Genomic DNA, 12,350 nt, shown 5'->3' on the forward strand with positions numbered 1-12,350 from the left:
AAGATAACTACATACTAATATTATTATTAATACACAAGTTAGATTCTCAGGATGGCTGCAAAAGATGTTTTCTGACTCATTAGATCCAAACATTTAAAAAACTATTAAAGGTTCTGCTTCGATCCATATTTGTTGGTGTTTAGCCGAGTCAAAAACAACATTTTCCTGCGGTCGAAACTGTTTGCTGTCCCGCTTGTGGCGCACAAAGCAAGGCACACACCTGTTTCCACGACGCCGTCCAGCAGAGATTTTCAGCATATCAATTAAATGTGATTTAATTACTCAAATTTGAGAATTTTGAAAGTTGTTTGATAGAAAGAAAAGAGCGAAATGAGAGCTTGTGATTGCACATTAAGGTAGATGCGACTGTGGCTCGGGGGTAGAGCCAGCATCTTGTTATCAGAAGGGCGCTGGTTCAATTCCCCCTGTCTGTATGTCAAAGTGTCCTCGGGCAAGTTACTGAACCCCAAACTGCTTCTGATGTGCTGGTCGGCACCTTGCAAGGCTGCAACCGCCATCAGTGTATGCATGTATGTATTTGTGAATTACTGAAAGTCACTTTTGACAAAAGTCTGATAAATGCCCTAAAATGCAAAATATGATTTAATACTTCTTATTTTTAAAAGAGACACATTTTTATTTGTATTTGAAATGATTGATGACTCTGGGTAGTGGAGCATTTAGCAGTTTGCAGTCACAAATATTTTCCTCAAGAGTTTGTGAAGACCAGACAGGATATCTGACTATTACAGAGGGTCCTTCAGTTAGAGACTGTGTCTAATAGCACCACATGTTGGACTGTTATCTCCACATCTCAGTGAAATCGGCCTGCAAAAAGTTACCACTTATCACCACTGGCAACAGTCACCAACCAAAACGCAGTAAACCCACCCACGTATTATTTCTGTGCACCAACAACACCGACCCAGAATATGTGGTCCTTTCACATAAGTCCTATTTTTAAAACGAGGTTTCTGACACCATAGTTTTAACACCTGGCACTGCTGCATTGGCAACACATTTGAATAATGACATTTTGTACAGTTACTGAAGATTATATCACTTTGGTTTCTGACAAGTGGTTGCTAAAATGTACTGCGTGTTACAAGTCTGCTAGATATTCTCATGGTGGGGACACGAAAATACAGCAGCCATCTTGTTTCTGTGTTAGCAATAATGTCATAGCATAATTGCTAACATAATAACACAAACTCAGAAATACATTTATTAGAGATATTTATTTGATAGCTCTCATTAAACTGAATGAACAAACTGTTCTCAGAGTGTAACAAGGTCCCTCTTTCATCTGTAATATGTGTTATACATTTTAAAAGTTTATATCGCATTGAAATTGTCTGAGGAACCTGGTTGTGTATAAACTGGGCTGTCATGTGAACATGTCAGTTATAAACATTTGAAAAACAACAAACAACAGAACAAAGATTTAAAAGGACACATTCAGGGGCTTTCATCTCCAGACGTCAAAGTGGTTCCATTCCTGGAATAAAAGGCAGAGCTGACACAAAGTCACTTCACCTCCGTACGTTTCCACAGGTGAGCACTGTGACACTTCTTCAGACAGCTAGACGAGATGACTCTGACACTGATTAAAACAGTTCAGTCAACCTACAACTGGACCGGCGATCTGATCTGCAGCTTCATTGGCAGGCCAGAGGAGAAGGCTCTTGTCAAAGAGGTGGAGGAGCTGAAAACTCAGCTCCAAAGAGCGACGGAATACGGTGCCTTTCAGGAGCAGAGGATCCACCAGCTCTCTGAAAACCTGGAATTAGAAACAAACGAAAACACGACTCTCTGGGACCAGATTTTGGCTTTGAATGCTAACCTACATCAAGTGAAACAGCACAGAGAGATGAATAAAGACCTTTTACTGAGAGAGGAACACAAGTCTCAGGCGCTTAGCCAAAAGTTGGAGGAAATGCAAAGTCAGTTGGATGAACAGATGAAGAAGGCGTGGCACACTGAGAGAAAGATTAACAATCTCACTGCTTCATACAACAAATCATACAGAGATCTTAACACGGCATACAGTGAGATCTGTGAGTCACACAAGATCCAGGAACAACAGTTGGCTGCACAGAAGAAGCTGGATGAGTCACTGGCTCTTAAGCTGAAGGAAAGTGAGAGACAGCTCCAGGAGCTCACCGCTTCACACAACAATCTCCAGCAAAGGTATGACACTGACATCAAGGCAGAGAAACAGATGAATGCAACCCTTCAGGAGAAAGTCAAGATACGTCTGCACTCTCATGCCGGGACGGTGTCAGAGCACAGGAAGCAGGTCCACAGTATGATTTTGGAGCAGAATGCTTTCTGTCAGAAACTTGAGGACTACAAACTCTCGAAACAGTCTTTTTACATCAACCTGAAGTCTTGTTACGTCGATCTGAAGTCCAGTTACATCGATCTGAAAATCCAACTTCATGATCAAACCTTAAAAAGCGCTGAGCTTGCAGCAAAGCTCAAGGCTGAGGAAGAGGCCAATCAGGTCCTCAGAACAGAAAATGTAAGACTCGTGCAAGAGCTGAAGGACCGGGTGTGCCAGCAGGAGGAGGCGTCCTCTGTGGTTTCACAGGACCCAGAACCTGAGGAAGAGGAGTCTGATGGTATCTTACAGGACCTAGAACCTGAGGAAGAGGAGTCTGATGGTTACTTACAGGACCTAGAACCTGAGGAAGAGGAGTCTGATGGTGTCTTACAGGACCCAGAACCTGAGGAAGAGGAGTCTGATGGTATCTTACAGGACCTAGAACCTGTGGAAGAGGAGTCTGATGGTATCTTACAGGACCTAGAACTTGTGGAAGAGGAGTCTGATGGTGTCTTACAGGACCCAGAACCTGTGGAAGAGGAGTCTGATGGTGTCTTACAGGACCTAGAACCTGAGGAAGAGGAGTCTGTTAGTGTCTAACAGGATGAGAACCTGAGGAAGAGGAGTCTGATGGTGTCTTACAGGACCCAGAACCTGAGGAAGAGGAGTCTGATGGTGTCTTACAGGACCTAGAACCTGTTGAAGAGGAGTCTGTTAGTGTCTAACAGGATGAGAACCTGAGGAAGAGGAGTCTGATGGTGTCTTACAGGACCCAGAACCTGTGGAAGATGAGTCTGATGGTGTCTTACAGGACCTAGAACCTGTGGAAGAGGAGTCTGATGGTGTCTTACAGGACCTAGAACCTGTGGAAGAGGAGTCTGATGGTGTCTTACAGGACCTAGAACCTGTGGAAGAGGAGTCTGATGGTGTCTTACAGGACCTAGAACCTGTGGAAGAGGAGTCTGATGGTGTCTTACAGGATCCAGAACCTGAGGAAGATGAGTCTGATGGTGTCTTACAGGACCCAGAACCTGTGGAAGATGAGTCTGATGGTGTCTTACAGGACCTAGAACCTGTGGAAGAGGAGTCTGATGGTGTCTTACAGGACCCAGAACCTGTGGAAGAGGAGTCTGATGGTGTCTTACAGGACCCAGAACCTGTGGAAGATGAGTCTGATGGTGTCTTACAGGACCCAGAACCTGTGGAAGAGGAGTCTGTCAGTGTCTAACAGGATGAGAACCTATGGCAGTGGTCTTCCCCTGCGTTGTCCATGATCAAGAACGCTTGGAGGGGACCCTCTGTGCTGCCCATGATCCCGGACATGCGGAGGAGATCTTTTATGTTGTAGGAGCCAGAATGTGTGAAAGAGGCTGACGACTCTGAGGAGAAAGCTGTGGAGAACAGAAAGAGGCCAGCAGGAGTCGAAGTCCATCAGTAGTAGAATTCATTCTGAGTGGCTGTGACATTTTCTTTCAGCGATACTCTTAGCATCCGTCAACCTTTCCTAAACTTTACCAGAGGGCAGCTGAAAACAGAAAACAACATCATCTTACTCTACACCTGCTGTGTGACGCCATTCAGTGCATGCAGACAATCCAAGGACGGTGATGTCACGACATGTTCTACTCTGCCTCGGCTTAGTTGCCTTCATTGGTTGGTTTGGTTAGGGTTACGGCACGGGGACTGAGATTGGGTAGGATTAGAGTAATGAAAATTCAGAATTAGCCAGTCACAGGCAGAGTAGGACAGGTCGTGACATCATCATACCTGGGAGCAATAAGACACCTCCCAGAGGACGGCACAGTGGCCCAGTGGTTAACACTGCAGCCTCGCAGAGAGAGCTCGACCACACGGCTGAGTTCTCTACCACCGGTGACCGAGTGGGTTTCCTCCGAGTGCTTCAGTTTCCCCACAATCCATAATAAAAGAATTTAATAAAACATTTAAATGTAAAACTTGTTCCTCCATGTTTGTATCTCGTAGTAGATAGATTAGTTAACTATTGGCACCACAACACGATCACTGGTCGTCATCCGTCCTCGTGCAGACTCAGAGTACGATGCTGAAACAGGCAACGTATTTTCTTGGGTATTCATTAGCTTCCACGAGCTAAATGTGGTGCCGTGCCGTAACTTGACTTTCGTGCAATATGTGAGAAACGTCCTCCGAACAAACGGGGGGCAGCATATCACCAGAGTAACCGCTAACTGCTGCTGACTGTAGCTGTCGGCGAGCTGAGCTAACCGTCCGGACTGGGAACTCGGAGCACCAGAGTCGTGTTGGGGTCACATAAACGTCTTTGTCATAAATCGTTGAAGTTATAATGATAATTCTTTCATACGCCACCTTTAAGTACAGCGAAACTGCTTCTTGGACTAAAGTCCGTCCACCACTGCTGCCAGTGGCCCCGGGCCCCTGAGCAACCAGCGATGACTACACGTGTGCTCCTTGTTTATTTATAGCTGAGGGGGACAGAGGACCGTTATCTCTACATCTGAGGGACAACTCCCTGTCAGCCTCTGCAAGGTTACTACTTATCACCAGCAACACGCATGTCACAAACCATAACACACCCACTCATTCACAGAACTCCTGTCTTCTGCAAACAGCGCTGAGGTTTTCCCCTCACGTAACGGGGATTTTCACTCATTTAAGAACCTGAATGTGTTTTCTGACATTTTCTGTCTTTTTGAGTGGTTGACCCACTTTCACCATCATGTTCACACCTGTTGCTGCTGCGTGTGCGGGCGATGCACGCAGGCTGCTGATTAATGCTGATTTGTGGGATTTCTTTTAGTAATTTCTCATCTCTGTGACACTTATAGCCAACATTCAGGGGGTGCAGAACTTCTTTGTTATTTCTCGTGGGAAAAAAAAAGTTTGAAATCGTGCTCTACACTTCACAGCAGTTGGTCTTGATTAGAAAGGATGTGGTGTAGCTAGCAGCAGTGTCACAACCCAGTTAAACTCGTTTGAAAACCACTTTGACAAGAGTAGGTGTGCAGCAGAACTGAATGGATGGATTGATAACGCACAATTTTCATTTTGAGTTAAATGGAAAAGAAGAAATGGGCAAGTCTGCTCATGTCCTCAAATACGCTACACTACACTACACACACACACACACACTACAGCCACATACACACACACACATTCCTGAGTTCATATGCTCATAATCAACTCTGCAGTAGGGTGGGAGGAGGCGGTCTCTCTCCTCCTCTAAGAAGAGGACAGCTACAGTCAAACCTCGTCCCACCATTCAGCCTCAGCTCTGACTGAACACAGCTGTCACTACTTGTGTATAAACACCCCGAGGGAACCACGGGACTGTTTCTGCCCGCGTTTGGACAACTTTGGTCCACTTTTACGCATGACGGACGCACCGAACGACGCAGAAACCAGAACTTGAAGACTTTTTTCTATAAGCTGTTTTAAGGTAAGTTCGTTTACATGGAGAGTCAGAGTCGTCTGTGTGAGATCCACGTGAGACGGACGCGGTCGGGTTGTTATGATTCTTACAGTCGGGATTAGATTTTCTGATTTTACATTGATAATCCGAGTCATGCGCCACTTCCAAGCTCACGTTGAGGTCATCAAGCAAACGCACGCGCAGCTCCCAGTGCTGCAGCCTGGTTCTATTAGTGAAGTGGACTGCCGGGAAACACACACGCGCACTGGCACACGTGCGGCGGTGTATAAATTGTTTACGCGGAACAAGAATGTTGTGGGGGCGCAACACCGTGTGCGCTAATTTATCTTTGGGAAACAGAGGTCCATTCTTCTCTCCTTGAAACTTTATTCTGTTATGAGCTCAGGTCAAGTTCCCAAACGTGACCTCAGAGCTTACTTATCTTTAGAGGTGATTAAAGGTGCAATATGTAGTTTTAGGGACAGAGATCCACGTTTTTTTTTTAAATGCCTAAAAGAACGAAATAAAGAAACTCTTCTTTTTCACGACTGAATCAACAAACACGGTTTCACATATTTTTAATTTGTTTACTTGTGGCGGACCCTGCCGCGTTCCTAGCTTCACCTTCTTTTCCTGTTTATTCATGAGCTTGTGCTGTTACCTCGTTAGTGGTTCTGTTCTTAAGAACAGTTGTCAAAAGCTGACTGAAGCTTCGGGGTGGCAGGACGGGTCGGCCACCACCCGGAAGCTTCAGTTATTGATGAGTTGGGAATGAGAGTCCAAAATCAACTTTCCTTACAAATGCCACCTTTGATATTGTAAATAATAAAACCACACGGTGCCCCTTTGAACAAGAAGCTATCCTGTCCTCCTTGTTTCACTGGTCCACCTTACACTAAACAAAAGAAACATTAAATATTTAGAAGCAGCATACTCGAGCTTTTGGAATAGAGTTTAAGGTGAGAGAAAGGTCCCCGCTGACGTTACGACGACGGTTGAATAATTCAGAACGAGTGACTCAACACGCTGAGATGTCTTGATGGTGTTCGGGGGGGAATGATCCAGAGGTCGGTGCTCCAGCCAGCGACACCTTCTCATGTTTATCTCTTAACATTCCTCAAACCAGCAGCCCGCAGTTTCCTCTATTCTTCCTCCCCTCTCTCTCCCCTCGCAGCACAGATCCCCATCACGCCTCGTTACTTTAAATATTTAAGGTATGAAAGCTGAGCCAGCAGAATTAACACGTCGGGGGGTGTGTATGTGCGTTTGAATGCGTTCATTCCCCCTCCACGCTGTGTTACCAGCGTGGAGGGGGACTTCCTTTTAGTCCAGTGAGTCATTGCCAACTCAAAGTCGTGTGAGGTTACATCATGAGCGCAAACACACACTCAAACGGGGGTGAACTTTGTCGAGAGGGGAAAACGGGAGAATACCAACTGGAAATCACCGGCAGTGGTTTGAATAAAAGCATTTCTCTTCTCTGCTCTTCCAAAATGAGGTCAAATTGAGGCCTTAAGCGTCTCTGTCTCTGTTCCAGCTGTCTGCAGTCCTCGTCTGCTGAGGCCATGTTTTCCAAAGCCACTGCCAACTTCGTCCGTGAGATCGACCACGAGGGAAGTCTCATCCACGTGTCCCGAATAAATGACTCGCACAAACTGGTTCTCATGGCGCTGGTCGTGAAGCGCAACTGCAACTGGTTCTGGCAGAAGCCCAAGTACCAACCGACAGATTTCACCCTCAGCCACTTGCTGCAGGGCGACAAGGTGCTCGTTCCGGGTATGTGAATGTGATGTTTTATTTCCATGCCAGCGAGCGTTTTGTACAACGAAGAGAACGCTAAAGTTGCTTGTTGGACATGTTGCTTCAGTATTTATACTGGGAAATGGGTTGTCATCAACTGGTTTGGAAAACAATGGCAGTCTAGCTTCCGTACATATCCTTACACCACATGTCTTTTCAGGAGTGTCTGAGGAAGATTTCGTGACCTACAAGGGCATGTACGGCGACGCGCTCTCTGGAAAGCTGGACACCGAGGCCGGCACTGTAAACCTGTCGGTGGAGGGGCGGGGCTCCACCAAGCTCCAATCATGTTTTGGCAAACTGAAGAAGGAGGGGCTTGATTTTAATAAGCTGCTGCTTGACTCTCAGGACAGGTATGAATAGTTATTTTTGTACTATTTGCACATATTCAGCAGAGGGTGACAGGTTGATGAGTTCATTACTGATGACACGAACGCTATCAGTGTAATTAGACGTCAGACAAGTCACATTCCAAGACTTAGTCACCACCATCGATAGTGTCATCTCACTGTGTTTCTCGTTGATCTGTGCCTTATCTCAGTCTGAATGCACTCATCACTGTTAATGACTGACACGGCCAGCATCTCTTTGCATCAGGCAGGTGGACATGCAGCACAAGCTGGTGAAGCAGCTGCAGAAGCGAGCTGAGCTGCTGGCGGTGGTGAAGGAGAGGATCTTCACCACCAGCTCGTGCACCATCAACCTGAAGAAAAAGAAGCAGTGCAGCTTCGGGGGCGTGTTGGGGCTGAAGAGCTTTCTGGGGAACTCTGTGAAGGTGTGTGTGATCCGTTTCAGCCTGATGACCATTTCTAACTTCAATAAATAGTTAACGTCACTGTTTTTTATTTTATGGAAATCCAGCAAACAATAGTATAGCTTTTGTTTATGTTCCTCCTGAAGCTGCGTAATTATCAGCTCGTCCATCCAAAAGTGTCTGAATTCATCAGGTTCTGAATCGCTGCGTATCTGGACGTGTATTCTCAGGTGTGTGTGAAGGACAGCAACAACATCGAGGTGGACAGCAATGTTTCCTTGGAGATCCCTTCTGGTACGGTCATTGCGTACAGCGTCCGGGAGCTGGAGATTAATAAGGACGGAAGCTTCGGTGAGTGTGTTTGAGGACGGGCTTGTTTTGTGTTGTGTGTCTCTATTGGCAAAGAAATGTCTGAGTGCGTGAATCTCAGTGTCACTTCTCCTTTCCATGTGATTTCTCACTGACTAGAAACACTATCAAGCGTCAGAAGGAAACGTCACGGTTCAGCTTTGCATCTCAAATATCGTGCATGAAAAATGGATGAAATTGCCGATGTTTTCAACAGATAGTGTGTAAAATAGAGAAGTAAAACGAGGCGGTTTGGCGAACATCCTCACCGTATAGTAAAACTAGTTACCCACAGGCTGTTGTTCAAGGATGTGGTTTGATTTTGTATTGCCTATGAGCTTGTGCACCTCAGTTGTGTACTGTACAGGCCTGTCCTCCGCTGTGGGTTCACCCATGATGTTGTGTGCATTTTCAGATATATGCCTACAGCCTGGCACAACAGGAGGCATCGAGTCAGACTTCCCAATACCATCCTTGGATGTGACGGACGGCAAGTGCAATGGGAAGAAGACTCACAGTGCGGTTCATAATGGTGCGTGCCCATTCATTTGTATATTTGTCCAGTTAGTTATTAACGAGGTACAACATGTCTGACGGTATTGTCTTTGACAAGGAAGTGAAAAAAACAGAGAAACAACAGAGCTGACAGCGGTTCCCTTTTCTTTCAGACACAAGCAGTATTCATTGATGTGTTGTTTCAACAGTTTCACAGGTTGGTTTTTCTGAAGTATTAGCTGACCAGCAGTGGTGGGAAGTGCCACTATTAAGTAAAACTTTTGAGGAACTTTTATTTCACATGAGTTTCACATGAGTTTTGCCTCCACCAGAGGCAGAGTATTTTACATTTTACGTGGCGACATTTATTTGAAAACTTCCGCTTCGAGCCACTTTGCAAATTCAGATTGATAATAAAAATATAATCAACAGATACATGATGATTATGATGTACAGTAACATAAAGCTTGATGGATCCTGCGTGGGCAAATTCACAAGCTACCTGGCAGTATATTGAATACAAATACAAATCTGTAATAATACAGCAAAATACACTAGAGACATGAATATGTCGTAGAGGGGAGACACTCAACAGGATGTCCATTACCACCGTGGTGCTCTGAGGCTGCCATCTGAACTAAAGAGACACCTACAGGTTCAGGACTTCAGAGGTTGTTTCAGTTAAAAGTCTCATTTGGTATCTGTCGGTCTCGTGCAGGATCACAGGAGATAGACCTCTCTCCGCTGGCAGAGCTCTCCCAGACAACAAGACACGCCATATTCAAGGAGCTCCAAGAAATTCTGAAGGACAGAACTGCCCTCTCATATCTGCAGAGTGTGGTGAGCGACATGACCCCCGACACCAACACATGGACACAGTCACTGATAAACACCGTGCATTTCTTTTGAGGACAGTAATCTATTGTTTTATATGTTTCCTTCCTCCCTGTGCTCTCTCTGTTAGCTGGAGGACATGTGTTCTGGTTTTGGTGAAACGCTGGTTCAGCAGGAGGAGTTGTCAGAGAGTCAGAGAAAACCAGTGTTAGCTATGGTGAACCATCTCTGCAGCGACGGTGCCGCTGAGGACCTGTGCGACACTCCTGCACACTTCAGTGCAGCTCACCTGTTGGTCAGTGCCATGGAAGGTGAGGTTGAAGGACAGAAACTTCATTCAGAGCAAAACAAGAAAAGACTTTTCCACACTTTACTCATTATGTGTGTTCAAATGTTTTCCTGTAGAGTTGCCTGATGAAACTCTGAGCTTCTTGAGCGAGAGCCGTCCTGACTTTCTGGAGACCTTCGACGCGCTGGTTCGTTTACTCGTTCTACTGCACATTCTCACACTGTTCACTTGTGCATGAGTTGTAAATATTATTATTATTACTTATTTATTTGACTCAATCACTGCACAAACTGTTAATTTCCAGAAAAAAAAATTTAAGTTCAATTAATAACATTCTGAGCGACCAAACTGATAACTACTTTTGTGTTTACACACTTAATATGAGGCTACAGCCAGCAGCTGATTAGCTTAGCTTAGCATAAAGTTGGAAACAGCTAACTTTGCTCCGTCTATAGGTAAACAAATACATTAACCAACATTTCTGAAGCTCACTTTTTGACCAAAATATATCTAGCTTGTTTAGTTTGTACAAAATCACACATTTTTGGTAACTTCCTCGAAGCCACAACGGCAGCCCAGACAGCTGTTTCCATGCAGTGTCCAGTCTTTATGCTAAGCTACTGTCAGCTAGCATGCTGATGGCTCCACTGCAGCGTCATCTTTAATGCAAAGACATGCATCTCTCAATCTCAAGGGTAAAGTGAATACGCATGCAGTATTTCCCAAAACGTCAGACAATTTGTTTGAGAGAATTACAACTTAAACCTTTAAACCGAGACTTTGCAATGAGATCCTATTTGTTAATCCACCCGTCTTCCTCACCAGGTGTGCAGCCTGAAAGAGAGCAGCGAGCCTTACTCAGTCCAGTGTCCCGCGGTCCTGCTGCAGGACAGCCGGGCCTTCCAACTGGCAGAACAGGTGCTCGCCTCCATCGATGTGATGCTGACGAGAGACGGCGACATGCTGTGGATGAAGACAGAATGTACCAGAGGAGTTCCTCCGTTGGTCCTCCATCTCAGCATACATGGATTGTTCTTGCTGAGCAACGGGCTGAAGGAGTAGTAACGTCTGCATGTGCACTATTTCTTTTTTGTGGATTATATTTTCTCTGTTTCTTTCTTTATTGTCAAGCTTATTTGAGCTAAGCTAAGTGCTATTATCATTTATTTTTTCATATCGTTTGTTACAACATTGGATGTCTCTACATATGTTTTCTTACAGATATTTTATTACTTAGCAAGCACTTCATATTTTTGTAAAAAAAAAAAAAAAAAAATAGATAATATAATATAAATATATATTTTATGTGATGAATTATACTTTGGTACAGCTCTGACATGGCTCATAGATTCGTCCCGCTCACCTGTTAAACTTTAAGGAATAAGAGCCCTCAGAGCTCTTATTGTTTGAATAAAGGAAGTTTCATTATCCCCCAAAGTTCTGAAGGTTTTTAATTAACAACAAATATCAGATTTGTTTATTTCAAGTGAGCGTGCATTTTATTGCTGCTACTGTTCTTAATCCAGAAAAATGCTTTATTTATGAAGTAAACTATAATATATAACACCTGTTAAGCTTTATCATGTTGAACTACAGTATTGATGTTGTGATATTTAGATTAAGTGTTTTTTTTACATGATCTATACAGTTTTATGAAGCTGCCTTACAGACACTTTCCGTTCACTGTCTCTTAATGTTCTAATTTATTGTCCACTAGAAATGTTTTGCTTCATTTCATAGTATTGTATTTTGATGAAACAATTGCTTTCATGTCTGTTTCATTTCTTCTGTCAAATTGTGTAATTTTGCAATGCAAATTAAGCATTTTATACTGCATGCGCAAAATAACAAAATTCCATAATTTCTTGGAAATCTTGAAGGAAAGTGTTTACTTTGTACTGTAAACCAGTAAACTTACAATAAATACTATTTTATTGAAAATCTTTGCCAATTTTTGTTTGAAAGATTTATATTTCCATGACTGAGATCCAACGGCATTTGTCTGATGTTGTCAAAAGACAACATACTCATGCCAGTACAGCGTGTGTGTGTGTGTGTGTGTGTGTGTGTGTGTTCACCTGCCATGAAAGATTTA

General features: G+C 44.2%; 2 protein-coding genes across 3 annotated transcripts; both read left to right on the top strand.

The window, feature by feature from the left end:
- Positions 1–1,490: 1,490 nt before the first annotated feature.
- Positions 1,491–4,281, top strand: LOC115578433 (ELKS/Rab6-interacting/CAST family member 1-like). Of its 2 annotated transcripts, none has more exons than XM_030411391.1 (2): positions 1,491–2,666; positions 2,960–4,281. In XM_030411391.1, the coding sequence occupies exons 1-2, from the start codon at positions 1,592–1,594 to the stop codon at positions 3,049–3,051; spliced, it is 1,167 nt and encodes a 388-aa protein (XP_030267251.1). In that variant the 5' UTR covers positions 1,491–1,591; the 3' UTR covers positions 3,052–4,281. The 2 variants fall into 2 exon arrangements, with proteins under 2 accessions (XP_030267251.1, XP_030267252.1); XM_030411392.1 differs by having other exon boundaries at positions 1,491–2,624.
- Positions 4,282–5,497: 1,216 nt separating this feature from the next.
- LOC115578322 (gasdermin-E-like) lies at positions 5,498–12,196 on the top strand. The gene is made up of 10 exons (XM_030411217.1): positions 5,498–5,762; positions 7,273–7,511; positions 7,696–7,888; positions 8,133–8,310; positions 8,520–8,640; positions 9,053–9,169; positions 9,851–9,972; positions 10,097–10,277; positions 10,372–10,442; positions 11,081–12,196. Exons 2-10 carry the CDS (start codon positions 7,301–7,303, stop codon positions 11,315–11,317), a joined length of 1,431 nt encoding a protein of 476 aa, XP_030267077.1. The 5' UTR covers positions 5,498–5,762; positions 7,273–7,300; the 3' UTR covers positions 11,318–12,196.
- The last annotated feature ends 154 nt before the right edge of the window (positions 12,197–12,350 follow it).

Source organism: Sparus aurata, chromosome 3 (genome assembly GCF_900880675.1).
Source record: "Sparus aurata chromosome 3, fSpaAur1.1, whole genome shotgun sequence".
Lineage (NCBI taxonomy): Eukaryota > Metazoa > Chordata > Actinopteri > Spariformes > Sparidae > Sparus > Sparus aurata.

Coding starts and splice junctions, on each gene's coding strand:
- LOC115578433 (XM_030411391.1), top strand. CDS start 1,592: ATGACTCTGACACTGATTAAAACAGTTCAGTCAACCTACAACTGGACC. Junction 2,667..2,959: donor TGAGGAAGAGGAGTCTGATG/GTTACTTACAGG, acceptor AGGAGTCTGATG/GTGTCTTACAGGACCCAGAA.
- LOC115578322 (XM_030411217.1), top strand. CDS start 7,301: ATGTTTTCCAAAGCCACTGCCAACTTCGTCCGTGAGATCGACCACGAG. Junction 9,170..9,850: donor TCACAGTGCGGTTCATAATG/GTGCGTGCCCAT, acceptor GGTCTCGTGCAG/GATCACAGGAGATAGACCTC. Junction 10,278..10,371: donor GTTGGTCAGTGCCATGGAAG/GTGAGGTTGAAG, acceptor GTTTTCCTGTAG/AGTTGCCTGATGAAACTCTG.